At 42.7% G+C, this 20901-nt stretch overlaps 1 protein-coding gene across 1 annotated transcript in view; it reads left to right on the top strand.

Moving 5' to 3' along the window:
• Positions 1–20901, top strand: part of VPS39 (VPS39 subunit of HOPS complex) — a 127335-nt gene that overhangs the window by 71807 nt on the left and 34627 nt on the right. Inside the window, exons 20-23 of the mRNA XM_077464840.1 lie at positions 370–472; positions 1072–1117; positions 8740–8889; positions 15681–15815. Of these exons, the coding sequence (XP_077320966.1) occupies positions 370–472; positions 1072–1117; positions 8740–8889; positions 15681–15815 (434 nt within the window). The remainder of the gene's footprint in view (positions 1–369; positions 473–1071; positions 1118–8739; positions 8890–15680; positions 15816–20901) is intronic.

The raw sequence follows: 20901 nt of genomic DNA, 5'->3' as shown, positions 1-20901 counted from the left end.
TGTTGCTGGTTGACTTAAATGGAAATAGTACTACCTTTACAGTAAGAGAAAAGTAGCTGTACTGTATCCTCCTTTGCTCGCGGTGTAACTCTAGTCTTGTTTTGTACTATTGTACACATTTTAATAAAACCCTACTGAGGAAAAAAAATGGAGCTGCCAAAGTATTTAATGAGTGAAAAAGGGTTCAACCGTGTTATAATCCATTATGATCCTTTTTTTTTGATAGTCAGATTTATAATAGTCAGCTGAGACATCTAGGCTTAAGTGACTTTTAGGCACGCATAATGTATTTGTACTAACTCTTGATGATAATGGTACTGTTTGCTCTTATATCATTGCATGTTCTTACTTTCATGTAATTTTGTGCAGGATTGTTAGAAGAACGTGCGCTCCTTTTGGGCCGAATGGGCAAACACGAGCAGGCTTTGTTCATATATGTGCACATTTTGAAGGACACCAGTATGGCGGAGCAGTGAGTATATATTGAGTTATGGATTTATTTTATTTTTTTTGTGATTGTATAGTGATGCGTTTGGTATGAAGCTGGCCATACACAGCCTGTAGGCTGAAGGGGGGAAAAAAATGATCACTGATTCCTCCATCCATACTTTACGGTACGGATGGATGATTCTTCCGCGGTGGCTATTGTATTTTGACAGCCAGCCCCATTTGGGCATCTGATTGGATGCAGCTGCTTTTTGGCCAACACTTTTCCGCTCCTCTTCTCTTGGATTTTTCAATCAAGGTATATCAGGCGGGAACACCCAACAAGGCCACCCACTGAATGATTTTTTTTTTTGTCCAATTCCAGTGTATGGCCAGTTTAGGATTATGGACTAACCTATTCCTTTATAGCATCTTCTCCTGATGTTTGGCTGTATGTATATACATTTCTAAAACTTAAATCACTAAACTATAATTGTTAAACTAAGTAGGTTTAAATGGTCTTGTATGTAATTTGTTTGCTAGCTACGGAATTAGGTTTCATATATACCTGATCTAGTTTTAGTAAAGAATTCATTGTTTCTTACTACTGACTTTTTTTTTATTTTTTTTTTATTTTTTCCACAGGTATTGCCATAAACACTATGACCGTGCCAAAGAAGGCAGTAAGGATGTAAGTATATTTTTATTATTTAAAGTGGTAGATCACCCTAGGTTTATTCTATGAACATTGAAAAGCCATATTTTATTTAGTTTTTGTGATCACTTTTATTGGAAAAAGATTCCTCTTGACTGTACAAAAATGTTGCATATGTTCTGTTGGGTAGTTGTAGTATATGAAGCACATTTAAAGTGTGAAAAGTAGTTTCCCAATACGTATGACGTTTTTGCACATCTCAACAGTGAATGCATAAGTACACCATGTTCCCAGCAGCATCTATTACAACCAGGTGAGTGCAAGCTCCCAGTCAAATGGCTTCTGCTGGGTGCAGTATACCTTTTTATACATTGCAAACAGTTGTGAGAGTTTTATGTGTTTGAGGACAAGGAGACCGTAGGAACAGTTTCCAAGGCCCTACTCAATGGGACCAGCATTTCAGAATGAAAGTGGGGCTAAGCGACACCAGGAGTTGCATGGTATTGCTAGTAAATACCCAGCCGTTTCCAATGCTGATTGCAGGACAACCAGAGCTTGGACTGAAGTCAAACATCGTACTATAATTTTATCAAGGTGTTATATGGCAGTTTAATGTTCGTAAATAATTTTAGGGCTAACCTCCAAAGCAGGGCCAGAATGCGGTTTAACTCCAGCCATGTGTGTGTGTGTATATATGTGTTCCTTGAAAAGTATTCATACCTTGCCTTCAGACGTAACCTAATTAGTAAAGAGAGTCCCACTATGTGTAATTTAATCAGTTTAATGCAGCTGTTCTGTGAAGTCCTCAGAGGTTTGTTAGATAACCTTAGTGATCAAACTGCATCGTGAAGGCCAAGGAACACACCAAATAGGTCAGGGATAAAGTTGTGACAAAGTTCAAAGCTTGGGATATTTTTATTGAATTTTTTATAACCTAACCCTGCTTTAAATATCTCACGGAGCACTGTTCAATCCATCTGAAAATGAAAAGAGTATGGCACAACTGCAAACCTACCAAGACATGGCCATCTACCTAAACTGACAGGCCAGGCAAGGAAGGCATTCATCGGAGAAGCAGCCAAGAGACCCATGGTAACTCTGGGAGGAGCTGCAGAGATCCACAGCTCAGGTGGGAGAATCTGTCCAGAGGACAACTATTAGTCGTGCACTCTACAAATCAGGCCTTTATGGAAGAGTAGCAAGAAGAAAACCATTGTTGAAAGAAAGCCAAAAAGTCCCGTTTGAATTTTTGGAGAAGCTATGGGGGAGATACAGCAAACATGGAAGAAGGTGCTCTAGTCAGATGAGACCAAAATTGAACTTTGTCCTAAAAGCAAAACGCTGTGTGTGACGGAAAACTAACACTGCCCATCTACCTGAACAAACCATCCCCATCGTGAAACATGGTGGTGGCAGAATCATGTTACTTCAACAGGGAAACTGGTCATAGTTGATGGGAAGATGGATGGAGCTAAATACTGGGCACTCTTAGAAGAAAACGTGTTAGTCTGCCAAAGGCTTGAAACTGGGACAGAGGTTCTACTTCCAGCAGGACAACAATGGAATGGTTTAGATCAAAGCATATTCATGTGCTAGAATGGCCCAGGCAAAGTCCAGACCTAAATCCAATTGAGAATCTGTGGCAAGACTTGAAAATTGCTGTTCACAGATGCACTCCATCCAATCTGACAGAGCTTAAGCTATTTTGCAAAGAAGAATGGGCAAAAATGTCACTCTAGATGTGCAAAGCTGGTAGAGACATCCCCAAGAAGACTTGCAGCTGTAATTGCAGCAAAAGGTGGTTTTACAAAGTATTAACTCAGGGGGGCTGAATACAAATGCACGCCACTAAATTTTGAAAACCATTTAACATTTTCCTTCCCCTTCCCAATTACGTGCCAGTTATTGGTCTATCGCATAAAATGACAATAAAATACATTTACATTTTTTGGTTGTGACGTGGAAAATTTCAAGGGGTGTTAATACTTTTTCAAGGCTGTGTGTATGTGTGTATATGTGTATGTATGTGTGTATGTACAGTGCCTTGGGAAAGTATTCGGCCCCTTTGAACTTTTCAACCTTTTGCCACATTTCAGGCTTCAAACATAAAGATATAAAATTTTAATTTTATGTGAAGAATCACCAACAAGTGGGACACAATTGTGAAGTGGAACGAAATCTATTGGATATTTTAAACTTTTTTAGCAAATAAAAAACTGAAAAGTGGTGCGTGCAAAATTATTCGGCCCCTTTTACTTTCAGTGCAGCAAACTCACTCCAGAAGTTCAGTGAGGATCTCTGAATGATCCAATGTTGTCCTAAATGACTGATGATGATAAATAGAATCCACCTGTGTGTAATCAAGTCTCTGTATAAATGCACCTACTCTGTGATAGTCTCAGGGTTCTGTTGAAAGCGCAGAGAGCATCATGAAGACCAAGGAACACACCAGGCAGGTTTGTAATACTGTTGTGGAGAAGTCTAAAGCCGGATTTGGATACAAAAAGATTTCCCAAGCTTTAAACATCCCAAGGAGCACTGTGCAAGCGATCATTTTGAAATGGAAGGCGTATCAGACCACTGCAAATCTACCAAGACCTGGCCGTCCCTCTAAACTTTCAGCTCAGACAAGTAGAAGACTGATCAGAGATGCAGCCAAGAGGCCCATGATCACTCTGGATGAACTGCAGAGAACTACAGCTGAGGTGGGAGAGTCTGTCCATAGGACAACAATCAGTCGTACACTGCACAAATCTGGCCTTTATGGAAGTGTGGCAAGAAGAAAGCCATTTATCAAAGATATCCATTAAAAGTCTCATCTAAAGTTTGACACAAGCCACCTGGGAGACACACCAAACATGTGGAAGAAGGTGCTCTGGTCAGATGAAACCAAAATCGAACTTTTTGCCCACAATGCAAAACGATATGTTTGGCGTAAAAGCAACAAAGCTCTTTACCCTCAACACACCATCCCCACTGTCAAACATGGTGGTGGCAGCATCATGGTTTGGGCCTGCTTTTCTTCAGCAGGGACAGGGAAGATGGGTAAAATTGAGGGGAAGATGGATGCAGCCAAATACAGGACCATTCTGGATGAAAACCTGTTGGAGTCTGCAAAAGACCTGAAACTGGGATGGAGATTTATCTTCCAACAAGACAATGATCCCAAACATACAGCGAAATCTACAAAGGAATGGTTCACAAATAAACGTATCCAGGTGTTAGAATGGCCAAGTCAAAGTCCAGACCTGAATCCAATCGAGAATCTGTGGAAAGAGCTGAAAACTGCTGTTCACAAACACTCTCCATCCAACCTCACTGAGCTCGGGCTGTTTTATATCTTTATGTTTGAAGCCTGAAATGTGGCAAAAGGTTCAAAAGTTCAAGGGGGCCGAATACTTTCGCAAGGCACTGTGTGTGTGTGTGTGTGTATGTGTGTATGTATATATATATAAGTGTGTGTATTAGGGAGCCGAACAGGCAAAAAATTTGTTCGAACATCATTAGTCTATGGTACACAAACATGAATAATCAAAAGTGCTAATTTTAAAGCCTTATATGCATGGTATTGTCATAAAAAGTGTTTGGGGACCTGGGTCCTGCTCCAGGGGACATGTATCAATGCACAAAAAAGTTTTAAAAACTACAGTTTTTCCGGGAGCAGTGATTTTAATAATGCTTAAAGTGAAACAATAAAAGTGTAATATTCCTTTAAATTTCGTACCTGGGGGGTGTCTGTAGTATGCCTGTAAAGGGGCGCACGTTTCCCGTGTTTAGAACAGTCTGACAGCAAAATTACATTTCTAAAGGGAAAAAAAAGTAATTTAAAACTACTCGCGGCTATTAATGAATTCTCAGGTCCGACAATACACATGACAGCTCATTGATAAAAACGGCATGGAATTTCCCCACAGGGGAACCCTGAACCAAAATGAAAAAAAAAATGCGTGGGGGTCCCCCTAAATTCCATTCCAGGCCCTTCAGGTCTAGTGTGGATTTTAAGGAGAACCCCGTGCCATAAAAAGGGGGGTCCCCCCAAAAAATCCATACCAGACCCTTATCCGAGCACACAACCTGGCAGGCCGCATGCCCTCAACATTGGCAGGGTGCTTTGGGGTAGCCCCCCCCCCCCAAAAAAGTCTTCTTCTCTTCTCCACTCCAAAAGTGGCTTCTTCTCCACTCCGTCTGCCCGATCCGCCTCTGTGGGAGCTCTCCACTGTCACGCGGTATATGTGTGTGTGTGTGTGTATATCTCCTATATATCTATATCTATATACACATCTATCTTGCTGGACCACCAGTATCCTTATCCCTGTCACAGAGAAATTTGCATTTGTCGCTGCTTCACAGAATATACTATACTCCCCGTAAACTATTCTTGTTCGGGCAGAGGTTGGACGCTAAATGTTCACAATGTGGATACTCAAATGGAGATCTTAATCACATGATGTTACATAGTAGGTGAGGCTGAAAAAGACAGAAGTCCATCAAGTCCAACCTATGTGTGTGATTTTATGTTAGTATTAGTGTATAACCCTGTATGTTGTGGTAGTTCAGGTGCTTATGCAATAGTTTTTTAAACTATTGATGACACGCGGAGGCCACCGTCTGGAAGGGAATTCCACATCCTTGCCGCTCTTACAGTAAAGAATCCTCTACGCAGTTTAAGGTTAAACCTCTTTTCTTCTAATTTTAATGTGTGGCCAGGTGTCTTATTTAACTTCCTTCCGTGGAAATGTTTTATCCCTATTGTGGGGTCACCAGTACGTTATTTGTAAATTGAAATCCTATCCCCTCTCAACTCTCTCTTCTCCAGAGAGAATAAGTTCAGTGCCTTTCCTCTTAACTAATATCCTCCAGTCCCTTTTCTAGTTTTGTTGCCCTTCTTTGTACTCTCTCCATTTCCAGCCCATCCTTCCTGAGGGCCGGTGCCCAGAACTGGACAGCATACTCCAGGTGTGGCCGGACCTTAGTCTTATAGAGTGGGAGAATTATTGCTTTATTTCTTGAGTTGATCCCCTTTTAATGCATGCCAAATTTTCTGTTGCATGCCATTGCTGAGCCTATCATCTACTAGGACCCTGTCAGAAACCATGAATCAGACTGAGACAGAAGTACAATTAAATCACACTTGTTTAGTAATAAAAATAAAAAGATAAATAGAAAAAGCATAGTCAAGCATAGCCAGAGTCCAGTAACCAGATCGGGTAGTCAGCCAGTCCAAAGTTCATTAACCAGATCGGGTAATCAGCCAGGCCTGAAATCAGGGATCCAAGGAGAGCAACTGCAAGCAGGATAAGGAGCCAGGAGGGATTTCAGCAAGCCAGTCTTGAAACAAACAGCAGGAGATGGTTCCGTGTGATGTGACCAACGCGAAGGCAGAAGAGAAGTGAGCTGGAAGGCTTTAAATAGGCAGGTCAGACGAGCATCATCGGGAACAGCTGGTAACTGTGGAAAGAGAAGAGAGCTGGCAAATAGCCGACGGCTGAGCAGCCAGCCCAGAGGAGGAAGAGCTAAGCCAGCCCTGACAGACCCCCAGGTGATTTTCCATCCTTGATTCCCCCAGAGTTTCTCCCCCCAGTGAGTAGATTGCATTATTTTTGCCATCCAAATGCATTATTTTAAATTTTTCCACATTAAACCTCATTTGCCTTGTAATTGCCCACCCCAATAACTTGTTCAGATCTACTTGCAAGGTTTCCACATCCTGTGGAGAAGTTATTGCCCTGCTTTTACTGTTTACCCCAACCATCGAGGTCACTTATAAACAAATTAACAGGGATTGGTTCCAGGACAGAACCCTGTGGGACCCCACTACCCACCCCTGACCATTCCAAGTACTCCCCATTTATCACCACCCTCTGAACTCGCCCTTGTATTCAGTTTTCAATCCATGCACTCATGTTGGCATGGAACACCATGCCAACAGACCTTACTTTATACAGTAAACGTTTATGGGGAACTGTGTTAAATGCTTTTGCAAAATCCAGCTACACCATGTCTACGGGCCTTCCTTTATCTAGATGGCAGATCACCTCCTTATAGAAGTTGATTGGTTTGGCAAGAATGATTCTTCATGAATCCATGCTGATTACTGGTAATGATACAGTTTTTGTTACTAAAATCTTGTATATATAGTCCTTTATCCCCTCCTCCATCCCCTACTATTGATGTGATGTGTCCTCTTTAAGTTGCATTTGTATTTAAGTTGTAACAGGTACATTTTTTTTTTTTTTGGCTAGTATAGGGAAGGGTTAACTCCCCTGTAACATTTTGTTTTGCTGTCTGTGCCCCTGTTCAGAAAATTTCACCTTACTTTGTGTCCCTATGACAGTTGGGTTTAGAAAATTTTGGGTTGTTGTGGAAACAGGAATTGGTGATAACTTACAGGAGTGAAATCTGTAAGTCTGTCTGTAATGTAATGTTTGTAACCTGGGGACTGTGTGTGTGTGTGTGTGTGTGTGTGTGTGTGTGTATATCTCCACTAAGATCTTCCTTGCTTACTGTCCTCTGTAATGTCCATACATTACATTGGGGGTACACAACAAAAAAGCCCAAACATTAAGAAGCTTTTTAAAGAGAGATTTCCCACCACTGTCCTAATGGGCCGTAATCATTAAAAAAAAAAACTGATCGAATTCTAACTATTCCTAATCTGTCCAAAATGAATCTAAAAGTTGTGGCCGGAGTTGGGCTTAAAATTTTTGTTTCTTCACAGAGTAAAAAATGTTCTTATAAGACGTTGAAACCTAGAGAAAAAACAATGAAACACTGTAGCTAGTCAGTCATAGTTTGAGCTCTCCTTTGAGCTTTGCAAACTTGGAGAATGTTTGCCTATGCTTACATCTAGACAGCAGTATATAGACCCCAGTATTATGGCAATGTTGGCTCATGGCCCATCAAACAGAAAGCAATCAAACATAATAATCAATTTTTCTGTATTCTCTATATCTTGTCACTAAAGTACAAATTTTATCCAAAAGTTGCCATAAAGCAGAATTAAATTATGTGGCTGGTGCCCAGGGCTTTTACCATCAGCATATTTGTGCATTTTATGGCACACTTGCCTCACAAAGCTCCCGCTCCAGTGCCACAATTGCCATTGCCACTCTGTCCCCACAGCTGACCTCTTCGCCCAGTTGTCTTCAGGGTTTGCCATTTTGTAAACTTTAGAAAATAATTTAGTGGGCGGCACAGTGGTATAGTGGTTAGCACTCTCGCCTAGCAGTAAGAAGGGTCGCTGGTTCGAATCCCAACAATGGCACTACCTGCCTGGAGTTTGCATGTTCTCCCTGTGCCTGTGTGGGTTTACTCCGGGTACTCTGGTTTCCTCCCATACTCCAAAGACATGCAGGTAGGTTAATTGGCTTCTGTCCAAAATTGGCCATAGTATATGAATGGATATTGGATTGTGGGCTCCTTGAGGGTAGGGACCGATGTGAGTGTGCAATGTACAAGGATAGAGACAATTGTACATACCCACTCAGGTTGAACTGGATGGACTGGTGTCTTTATTCAACCTTACTAACTATGTAACCCCTATATTGTTTTCTAGCTAGGGATGCAGACTGTGTTGTAGATCTGATGTCATGAATAAAATAGCCTTTCAGTGACTGTTTCCGAACATGTGACCAGATTTTATTTCCTCTTTGCTACAGGTGTATTTGTCCCTTATCAGGATGTACCTCTCTCCACCTGATGTTCATTGTCTTGGTCCCATCAAAATAAAGCTGGAAGAACCAAAGGCAAATATTGATGCTGCCCTGGCTGTTTTGGAGCAGCATCATGCAAAACTGAACACAACTAAAGTAAGAGAAAACTTGGATATATGACCAAGTCCTAGAGAAACCTATTGATTTGTGTCCCATATAATAATGCTTAAAAAAGATCTATGTGGTGGCGTTTAGTGGGGGGTTGTTTGTGTGAAGTGTGTGTAAAATATATTGAAGTCAGTCTGGGGTTGCCCGAAGGTGCGTAACTTTTGGAGCGGATTATGTACACCTATTTGAGAAGCAGGCTCTTAACATCTGTACCCCTGCCTGCTGTTTATTGGGTAATCTTTAGATGAGGAGGTGCTGAAAGTATCCCAAATGTCTCTGCTTCTCCTTCTCCTCCTTCTCCTTCTCCTTCTCCTCCTTCTCCTTCTCCTTCTCCTCCTTCTCCTTCTCCTCCTCCTCCTTCTCCTTCTCCTCCTTCTCCTTCTCCTTCTCCTTCTCTTTTTTTTTTTTTTTTTTTTTTTATTGTATTGCAGTGGAAAAAGACAGACCCTCCTCATTTGTGGGCTTGGATTGAGTTGGTCAATAAACCCCTGCCAATGTACAAATTGACTTGCCTTGCAAGGAGTTGCCCTAAAATAAACTTTAGCCAGATTGGGGGAATACTGTGCCCGATGATATTGAAGTGCCTATGGCGTTATTTTTACAAAAGCCTTTGGACTGATTAAGGCACTCTATTAAGTAGTCATTTTAATGGGGTTTGTTTATTCTTTGTACGCTGCACAAGTAAGGGGACCTCCAAAAGGAGCAAACTTATCATTTATGTATCTCTGAGTAAGAAAATCAAGTCACCACATGGTTAATTTTTGGTTTCTGGTTTTCTTCATTCTTTGTGCACTAATAAGGATCCCTGGGTGAATTGTATTACTGTACCAATGTATTGCATCATATATTGCATCAGTATGCCTTCCATATATATGTTGATATGGCATGTTGTGCACTGTTTTTTTTTTCTTTCCTTTTCATACATCATGGGACACAGAGTCAGGCTAATATTCATTACCTGCTGGGTTATACTTCATCATTAGGTGAATGTACACTGGTAGACCAAAGGTCTTTGTACAGGAAGTGATCCCCTATATAACCCCTCCCATACAGGAAGTACTTTTGTTTTTTACCAGTGTCTGCAAGGTGGATGGCATGTTTGAGCTCTCTGAAATCCAGGCCCCTAATCCCGCAAATGGTTCCAAAAATGAACCAAGGGATTAACTGATCCATTTGACACAAGCTTTTATGCTTGGATAAATGGTACCCGAGTCTCGCAAAGAAGACTCAATATCCTGCAAGGTTTTGCCTGTTATGTGGCCTCTGGGCGCTGGACCTTGCGGAGTGGAAGTCCTGACACTACAGCGCTAATGGCATTTCCTGCAGGGTGCTGTACAGGTCTAAGGGAGTGGACCCTAAAACATGGAAGGGTACCCAGTCCTTGGAGGTTCTAGTTGACAGGAACCCACCGTGAAGGGTGAAGATTGGGCCCTTAGTTCCTAAGTGGCCCTGCGCCTGGATGGGGCGCTTGTGGGGTGTCCCAGTGATTTTAACAATCAGTCAAGCTAGCTAAACATGACCATATAGGGAAGTTCTGGGCTTCGCCGCACATGCGCCGTAGCCTTTATCTGGGCGCACGAAGATTCATGTTGTATGCAAATACAGTCACGCCCACTTTTTCCAGCGCACAGCCAGCTTATTTAAGCTGTGTATTGCAAGCATGTGGTGCTTCCAGAAGGCAGCTGTGGGACACAGAGCAGGCTCTGAACAGACACGTGCAGTGGTTCATTTCTCCTTACCTGGGTCACATGAGTCAACAGGTGTTGCTTGGCAAGCTAAAGGTTCTTAGCAGAATTGTGCATAGGAGCTTGGTGCGCCCTATTAAAGAATCTCACTTTTGAGGTCACTTCCACTCATCTGATTCCTCCCTCCCTCTGGTGCCACAATTGGCACCTTTCAGGGGGGAGGGGGGGTGCAGATACCTGTATAATACAGGTATCTGCACCCACTTCCGTAAATAGACTCCCGCGGGAGTCACGCCCCTTCCCGTACCCCCCACTGTCTCCTGGGAAACACACAGGTCCCAGGAGATGGCCAGGACCACTTATGACACGCAGTGTGACTCACGCATGCGCAGTAGGGAAATGTGAGGTGAAGCCGCCACGCTTCACTTCCAGATTCCCTCACCGAGAATGGTGTCGGCAGCAGCCGAGAAACGAACGATTGCTCGGCTTCGTCTGCCGACATCGCTGGACTCCAGGAAAGGTAAGTGTCCATTTATTAAAAGTCAGCAGCTGCAGTATTTGTAGCTGCTGGCTTTTAATCATTATTTATTTAAATTTTTTTAGGTAGACTCCCTCTTTAACTACACCCAAGTACTCTTTGTTTGCGGCATTGAATGTCTTCCAGAAAGAGGAGTGGGACTAAAACCACAGGGAAGGGCACATCTACATCCACGTGAAATTGGATTTATTATTAAAGGCTTATTTTTCTTTGACTTGATCCTTTACAGACTGGCAAACACCAACTGCTGCAACAGCTGGCTGAACTGGCCAAACGGCTGGATAGGCTTAACCAGGAGGATGATCTGTCTGAAAATAAGACAGATGTTCCTCGAGCACTGTGTTTTTTGCTGTTGATTCTTTAAAAGATTCAATACACCAGGTTTCTCGTCTGGCTCTCTTGTCTGTACATATGCGCAGACTTTTATGGCTTAAGAACTGGTCAGCCAAGCTTCCTTGTAAAAATTATTGGAAGGTTTCCCGTTTCATGGGGAACATTTATTCGGTGATCACTTGGACAAATATATCCAAAAGATTTCCGGAGGGAAAAGTTCTCTACTTCCTGTGGAGAAAAGCACCAGACGTCCCTCATTTTAAAAACCTAGGGACTGCTTCCTCAAATGTCTGTGTCGGGGCGGTTCTGCTGACAACAGGGCGCTAAGGCCAGGGGCAAGGCCAAGGCAAGAAAAGGCCCTGGGTCCAAAGTTCTTCTAAACCCTGCACCAAGCCCTCCTTTTGAGAGGAGGCCCCACTCCACCAGGTGGGGGGGGGGGGCTGCTTCACTTGCGGACATTTGGAAAACAACAATTCAGGACGAGTTGGTCACCTCGATTTTATATCTCGCAGTTGCAAGCTGGAGTTACGGGGGGGGGGGGGGGGGCTGCCCCCTCAGATTTCTATGGTCCAGCATTCCCGCGGATCCTCCAAGAAGAAACTTTTTGCTTCAGGCACTACATCTAGTGCATCAAGGAGTGATTGTAGAGGTTCCAGTATCCGAAAGGGGCACAGGGTTTTACTCAAACCTGTTTACGGATCAGAAACCAAACGGGGACAGAAGGCCCATCCTACAATCCTTTGGGATGGAGTCTGCCTCCATCGATATAAAGGATGTGTACTTGCTTCTACCTATCTTTCAGCCTCATCAGAGATTCCTACGTTTTGCCTTAGAGGAACGTCATTTTCAGTTTGTGGCTCTACCCTTCGGGCTTGCTACAGCTCCCTGGGTGTTTACAAAGGTTTTAGCACCAGTAGTGGGTCTTTTAAGGGCCCAAGGGATCCTGGTGCTCGGGTATCTGGGCGACCTCCTGATCAGAGATCACTCGGTACAGGCTCTAGAACAGAGCATAATATACACAGTGAGGTATTTGAAAAGCTTAAGCTGGATCATAAATACCGAAAAGTCAGCCTTAACACCAGCTCAAAGTCTAAAATATTTAGGTCTGATTCTAAACCCAGCCCAAGCAAGAGTATTCTTGCCACCCTTAAGATCTGTGCCCTGAAGTATCGGGTGCATCAGATAAGGGGCACCAGTCAACCCTCCATTCATCTCTGTATGAGTCTGGTATCCTCCTTCGAGGCAGTGCCCTATGCCCAGTTTCATTCCAGGCCTTTACAACAAGACATCTTGTTGGCTTGCAAAAGAGGAAGAAAACCCTGGATTATCCAATGTGCTCATCTCCTCTGGCATGCTTAAGCCTGAACTGGTGGTTGCAGGATCAGAACCTGCGAAAAGGGAAAATCCTTTCTCCCGGTAACTTGGAGAGTACTGACTACAGATGTCAGTCTCTCAGACTGGGGAGCGACCCTAGACTGGCTCACAGCCCAGTGGAAATGGTCAGGGACAGAGCAGACCCTACCCATCAATGTCCTAGAATTATAGTCAGTACGTCTGGCCCTGTGATCCGGGATGGTGTTGCTTCAGGACTGCCTCATCAGTGTTCAGTCCGACAATACCACAGCAACGGCCTATGTAAACCACCAAGGTGGTACCAGGAGTTGTCCAGCTCTGAAGTAGGTGAACTACATACTAGCCTGGGCAGAGGGACATGTGCCAATAATATTGACAGTCCATATCCCGGGAGTAGAGAACTGGAAGGCAGATTATCTCAGCCACCAGCAGATCTGCCCGGAGGAATGGTCCCTACACCCAGAGGTGTTCCAGGAAATTAGCCAATGTTGGGGATGGCCAGAGGTCGACCTACTGGCATCCAGGTTCAACAACAAGCTACAGCAGTTTGTGTCTCCAACAAGAGATCCTCTGGCAATTGGAGTAGAGGCTCTGATAGTTGAATGGAGCCAGTACTCCCTGGTTTATGTTTTCCCTCCAATCCCTCTCCTTCCACATTTTGTTGAGCAGGATTCGGAGAGAGGGGATTCCAGTCATTCTGGTTGCACCAGCCTGGCCCAGAAGGCCTTGATTCCTGGAGATTGTGAGACTGACAATAGACGGGCCATGGACGCTTCCACGTCGCCCCAATCTACTGTCTCAAGGTCCTATATTCCACCCCAATTTACAGTCTCTAAATTTGATGGCATGGCTATTGAAGCCAGGGTGTTAAAGGACTCTGGTGTCTACTTTAGTGAATGCTGGAAAAGCTACCACTAGGTATTGCTTGATGTGAAGTCGGAAAATGGCATCCTCATAAATATGTGATTGGGAGAATTCTCTTTTCTACAGTCAGAGGTGGAAATCAATTTGGCTTTGAGTACAATCAGAGGTCAAGTTTTGGCCCTATCAGTATTCTTCCAAAGGCCTTTAGCCTCCCATTCACTGATCGGAACCTTTATGCAAGGGGCAACTCGCTTGCTTCCCCCCCATTAGGTCACCTATGTGTCCTTGGGACTTTAACTTGGTGCTGTCTGTGTTGCAGAAACAACCATTTGAACCTATTAAGGAAATTTCATTAGACTTGCTGTCATGCAAGCTAGCCTTCCTGATGGCCATCACCTCGGCTAGAAGGTTGTCGGAGTTGGCGGTCGTTTCATGCAGGGAACTGTACTTCATCCTTCACCATGACAGTCATGTTCCGACCTGTTCCATCCTTTTTGCCAAAAGTGGTGTCGGCCTTTCATTTCAATCAGGACATTATTTTGCCTTCTTTTTTTCTCTCCGCCAACTGCATTCTTTGGATGTTGTCCGGGCAGTCATGGTTTATTTGTCTAGATCTGCAGAGATCTGAGGATCAGACTTTTATTTTGGTAAAAAAGAAAAAAAAAAAGAAGGGGGCAGTCAGATTCCAAAGCTTCCATTGCCAATTGGGTCCGTCATACGTAAAGCTTCTCGCTTTTAGGGTAAGAGCTCATTCAACCGGGGGTGTTGGAACCTCCTGGGCTTTTTGCCATCAGTTATCTGTGGCTCAGATTTGTAAGGCTGCTACCTGGCCTTCAGTGCATACGTTCACAAAATTTTATCAAGTGGATGTTCGATCAGACGAAGATTCGGCTTTCAGCTGCAGTTTACCGCGGGCTGCCGTATAAGTTCTGATGGCTATTGTTTGGTAGGGCGTCTCCCTCCCTTCAAGGGTATTGCTCTGGGACATCCCAGCAGGTAATGAATATTAGCCTGACTCTGTTGTCCCATCATGTATGAAAAAGAAAAAAACTTTTCTTTAAGTACATCATGGGACAGAGATCCCTCCCCTCTTTTTTGAGGATTTAGTGCCTCCTACATAACTAAGTACTTCCTGTATGGAAGGGGTTATATAGGAGTTCACTTCCTGTCTGAAGACCTTTGGTCTACCAGTGTCCATTCACCTAATGATGAAGTATTGTAACCCAGCAGGTAATGAATATTAGCCTGATTCTGTGTCACATGATATACTCAAAGAAAAGGATTTTACAGGTTTGACGTAAAAATCCATTTTTTTTTCTCCTTTTTCAAAACATTAATAAACTTTTTTTAATAAAAAAAAAAGTATATTGCAGTCCATATCTCTCCATCAATGCTTCCAGACAGAGGCTGGAAGCAGGCTCTTTTGGCTTCCCAATTGGGCTTTGATATCGTTCTTGAAGATGTAAGCTGCAGGCTCAACACTTCATATTCTCCAGTACTTATATAGTGTTAGATTGTATTTTCCACGCGCTGGTTTGCGCTACACTAAACATTACGGTTTCTGTGGAGTTTGGCTTAAAAACCCCAAACCTATACGTTTCTCATTCTTGTAATTTTTCCTAGGATACATAAATTAAGTCAATCGATTTGCAGAAAAATGTGGAGAGCACATCATTTATTGTAGGGACTGTCAAAGGGAATGTAGAGGAAAGGAGGGTCGTGGTAGGGAAAGGGGAATTAGGGAAGGGTACAAAAATGGGCATATATTACGATGGCAATGGGGATATATTACGATGGCACTGGGGGGGGGGGGAGGAGGAGGAGGGAGATGGGGATCTCATCCCTTCCCTCTCCCAGAATTAAAAAGGGGGGGGGGGGGAAGGCGTAGACCAGCTATGTCTACCATAAAACAATAAGTGATTTTTAGATTGATTTTAGCTTTTCAAATGTCCTGCTTTTAACATTTTCAGTTCCTATTCTCTTATATCTCAAAATTTTAAATACAGGCCATTGACTTGTTACCAGCCAACACACAAATAAGACAGATCCAGATCTTCCTTGAAAAAGTACTGGAAGAAAATGCAGAGAGGAGGCGCTTCAACCAAATCCTCAAGAATCTCCTACATGCCGAGTTCTTAAGAGTAAGTAAAAACGGAACTGGTGGAAGCAAATATTTTCTTTTTTTTTCAGAATGTGCTAATATTCTATACTCCTATTAATTGTGATTATTTGAGGGTTACCACACTCACAAAATTCTGGGGTTTTCCAGCCCTCTCCATAGGGTAACCGGTTATTGATAGTTATTTCAATTTCTTTAAAGTGGTAATAAACACCATAAAAATAAAAAACACCCCTGTCCCCTGCAGGTTTAACCACTTTAATATAGGGCACTTTCACCCCCGCCCTGCCCAGGCCAATTTTCAGCTTTTAGCTCTGTCACACTTTTTTTTTCTTTCAATTTTTTTTATTTTCTGTTAACAAAACCAATGCAACAAAAACACCCTGAACAAGACCATAAAAATTTGTGTTGCCCATGCAGTGGCCAGACCATGGACACACACGATGAATGCAGTAGCCAGCGCAACACCAAGTGGATAGTGGTGTGTAAATGCACATATTTGTCAGTACGCCAAGGATCCTCAAACATCCAAAAGTTTTTATTGCAGAATGATCACATCACAGCATTTTGTAGCCTCGCACATACCCTATGAAGTGGCCCTGTGAGGCTCTGAAATGCTGCACTTTCTCTTGTGATGTGATCATTCTGCAATAAAAACTTTTGGATGACATTTGAGGCTCCTTGGTTTATTGGTGAACTTGTGCATTTACCTATGATTCTCCAGTAAACAGCTGGTAGTCTGAGTCTGCAGAACCCACTACCAATACACCTGGTTCCCAGGAACGTTTGGGAGGGGAATATAGACAAGACGGTATCGATGCATGATGTGAGAAGGATAAAGTTTGGCCCAAAGCTGACCTAATTCTAGTTGGGTATCTGTAGACCCCTCCTCATCTGAAAGTAATGAAGCAGTGGCGGGGTCAGCCAACTATTTTGCCCACGCGTTATCATATTTAGCGCTGTCACACTTTGACAATTGCAGGGGCATGCATCACTGTACCCAAGTTAGATTTTTTTTTTATTTTTTTTTTTCACACAAATAGAGCTTTCTTCTGGTGGTGTTTAATCACAAGCGCAGTTTAAATTTTTTTTTTAGCTAAAAAAAAGTCAAATTTTGAAAAAAGTCTTTCTTAGTTTCTAATTTTGCAAATAAGTCGTTTTTGTTCTTTACTGAATGGCACTGATGTGGCTACACTGACAAGTGCCCTGATTATCTGTGTAAATGTCCCATCACACTTGTCTGTTACAGGCTCTCCTCTCCTCATGTTGTGCCAGTGCGTGAGGAAGGGAATACCAATCACGGGCAAGTTTGTTTCCGTGTGATCGTGGAGTAACAAATAGTGTAGCGCTAAATAAGGGAAATAAGAAATGAGATATGAGGAAGTGTCAGTAAAGCTGACTATACCACACATAAATTTATTTATTGTATAAAATATACAATTACGTGAATAAAAGTACAAATGTTAGTTCACTCAGAACACAGCATATGTGTAGGAGTGTATAGATACTGGTAGGTATCAGTAACTATAATGTGAGTCCCAGTGAGATAGTCCACATGTGTTGAGCAGTAGACAAATATTGATGTTAGTCTTCCCAACGGGGAAATCAGATAATCCACAAATCAGATGAAACTGGAAATGACGGCTTGTCTGGGGTAACTTCAAAGAATAATTAAACACTCTTACCAGAGAGGGTGGACTCATCTGTCATACGACGGTTGACTCAACAGCGCTTGTGGTCCAAAATGGTACCAATTGGATATAATGAGTTGATAGTAGTCCAGGTAAGTGGCTCAGCTATCTCCGTATTGGGTGGACTTCCAGTATTGAAGGCTGTAGCATGCGTCTCTCGGGACGGCAGGGTCCAATTATTCGCATTGGGGTGCCACCCCAAATGCAGAGGATGGTCAGCAAATAAGGAAAAAAGAGGAAAAAAAGTGCTCCAAATGGTGCAGGTCAGATAGTAACCATTGGGTTTATTTTAAAAAAAAAGGGGTCATAAAAACCATAACATAATTACGACATGTGATCACAAAAAATAGATTAAAACGTAAAAAAGCAATGTGGGGTGCCAAATGCAAGCCCGACGCGTTTCGACAACAGAGGTCTTCAACAGGGGCATATTGTAACCCTCCACATTGCTATCAAATTTATAAACTACCCCATAACTGGCCTGACTATTAAGGGGCGGAGTCAGAAATTAAGATCAAGATGTGTACAAGATGGCCGTCCAATAGGAGCATATCATGGGCGGTTCACCTTGCACGTAATGACCAATGAGCATCAGGCCATCAATCGCACAAACGCCATATAAACACCAATAAGCTCAATACACTGTCGAAATATCAACAAACACCAAAATCTTCAATGGTGCAATCAAAGCACTCATAATCGGGACCAAAATTCCACATCCCGCCCTCCTTCCGCATTTCAAGCGAAGCACTTACCAATGTACCATGCATCATCCATCAGGTCACATGGAGACATGGGGGGCTATGGGGATGTGCGTGATCAATGTGTCAGCCAGGATACATCAAGCAGACCGGGCGCTGGATACAAACGGCCATCTGAACCCCTCTCATATGGGGGTTAGGCGTTCACATCACACGGATGGCCCTCACTTAGCCAGCGACAATCCCACCCGACCGGGCAGGTATCACTGAATAGATCATATGGCGTCCGTGACCTGTGTGTCTCCGTCGCCACAGCCTGTGTCCCCATATGTAACATTTAAACAAACAAAAGTGCATTGTGCGTCGTGGGGAAAAACAACTAATAAATACAAATGGAGATTATGCAGGTTATAACCTACAATGTAATCCATCTTATCTGTGGTGTACAGTGCTATGGTATCAAGAGAAAATTTTGTCCTCTATATTTAAAATGTTATACGGCTGAGCATGAAAAATTAATAATAAAGCCAAAGCAAAAAAATACAAATATAGTAAGTAACACCCCATATAGAAATATAGGAATATATAAATGTCATGTGCAAAAATTCGATCGCTTGAACAAGGATGCATATATACATAATAAAAAGCCCTAAAAAAAGGGGGATAATTACGGCTCTATGCAATTACTGAATTTATATAGAGTCGTATGTACTCCATACTAATAATTGTTTTAGAATGTGTATTGTGTCTCTACGTAGGTTGTTAGGGGCATATGGTCCATATTTCTTAGAACCAGCATAGAACACCAAAAAAATAATAATCTGACTGTACACGGGGTATATACATCAGATAGGAGATATATATCTCTATTTAAATGTAGATTTATGCTTGATTGATGAAGCAATTAATGTCCCAATCAGTGTTCATGCCGTGGGGAGAATAGCACCTCAACTCGTGTATCCAAAAAGTTTTGAGGCGCGATACACCCCGCAAGCATGAGTCTCCCCTCCAATTAGGAATAAATCTATCTATAATTTGAAAATGAGTACCCGTCGGGTCTCTACCATGGTGCTCCAGGAAATGCCGGGGGACAGTGTTTTTGTCACAGCCCTTTTTCATTTTTGCAAGATGTTCATTCACCCTAATTGAAAAATTTCTAATGGTACGGCCAACGTACTGTTTTTTACACGGACATGTAATAAGATAAACTATGAATCTAGTTGTGCAAGTAGTAAAATGCTTCATAGACTATACCCGCTGCGTGGTCGTAGATGTAGAAGTATCGCTCTTTCTCTTCCCCAGAGCATTTGTATATACACATATTGCATTTTCAACAGGGAAAGAAACCCTTACATTGCGGGAAGAATTGGACAGGTTTTGGAATGTCGATCGCATTAGGGGCAATATTACTCTGAATAGAGCAGGCCCCCCTATAGGTGACCCCTGTTTTCTCCGGAATCAAGCTTCCAATGATTTTATCATTACGAAGGTACTCATTTTCAAATTATAGATAGATTTATTCCTAATTGGAGGGGAGACCCATGCTTGCGGGGTGTATCGCGCCTCAAAACTTTTTGGATACATGAGTTGAGGTGCTATTCTCCCCACGGCATGAACACCGATTGGGACATTAATTGCTTCATCAATCAAGCATAAATCTACATTTAAATAGAGATATATATCTCCTATCTGATGTATATACCCCGTGTACAGTCAGATTATTATTTTTTTGGTGTTCTATGCTGGTTCTAAGAAATATGGACCATATGCCCCTAACAACCTACGTAGAGACACAATACACACTCTAAAACAATTATTAGTATGGAGTACATACGACTCTATATAAATTCAGTAATTGCATAGAGCCGTAATTATCCCCCTTTTTTAGGGATTTTTATTATGTATATATGCATCCTTGTTCAAGCGATCGAATTTTTGCACATGACATTTATATATTCCTATATTTCTATATGGGGTGTTACTTATTATATTTGTATTTTTTTGCTTTGGCTTTATTTATTATTAATTTTTCATGCTCAGCCATATAACATTTTAAATATATAGGACATTGTAAATTTCCTCTTGATACCATAGCACTGTACACCGCAGATAAGATGGATTACATTGTAGGTTATAACCTGCATAATCTCCATTTGTATTTATTAGTTGTTTTTCCCCACATGACGCACAATGCAGTTTTGTTTGTTTAAATGTTACATATGGGGACACAGGCTGCGGCGACACCCACTGATAGTGAGGATGTTCGTTGAGCGCCTGCGTTCATTACACAGAACGCTGACGTCGGCGATCACGTGTTTTGAGAATGGGAGGTGTCTACTCAACGTCCTGTGTTACACAGAGCGCTGACGTCGAGAGCCACGTGACCCGGAACAAGGAGGTGCGTGCTCGGCGCCCTGACCAGTGTCATGGCAACGTAGACACACAGGTCATGGACGCCATAGAATCTATACTCAGCGTCCTGTGTCATACAGAGCGCTGACGTAGAGAGCCACGTGACCCGGAACGAGGAGGTGCGTGCTCAGCGTCCCGACCAGTGTCATGGCAACGGAGACACACAGGTCAGGGACGCCATATGATCTATTCAACGATACCTGCCCAGTCGGGTGGGATTGTCGCTGACTAAGTGAGGGCCATCCGTGTGATGTGAACGCCTAGCCCCCATTTGAGAGGGGTTCAGATGGCCGTTTGTATCCAG

This window comes from Lithobates pipiens, unplaced genomic scaffold (genome assembly GCF_037356315.1).
Source record: "Lithobates pipiens isolate NorthernLeopardFrog02 unplaced genomic scaffold, aLitPip1_a1.2 Scaffold_30, whole genome shotgun sequence".
Taxonomy (NCBI): Eukaryota; Metazoa; Chordata; class Amphibia; order Anura; family Ranidae; genus Lithobates; species Lithobates pipiens.
Note: the sequence above shows the minus strand (reverse complement) of the source record. Positions and strands in the feature narration are given on the sequence as shown.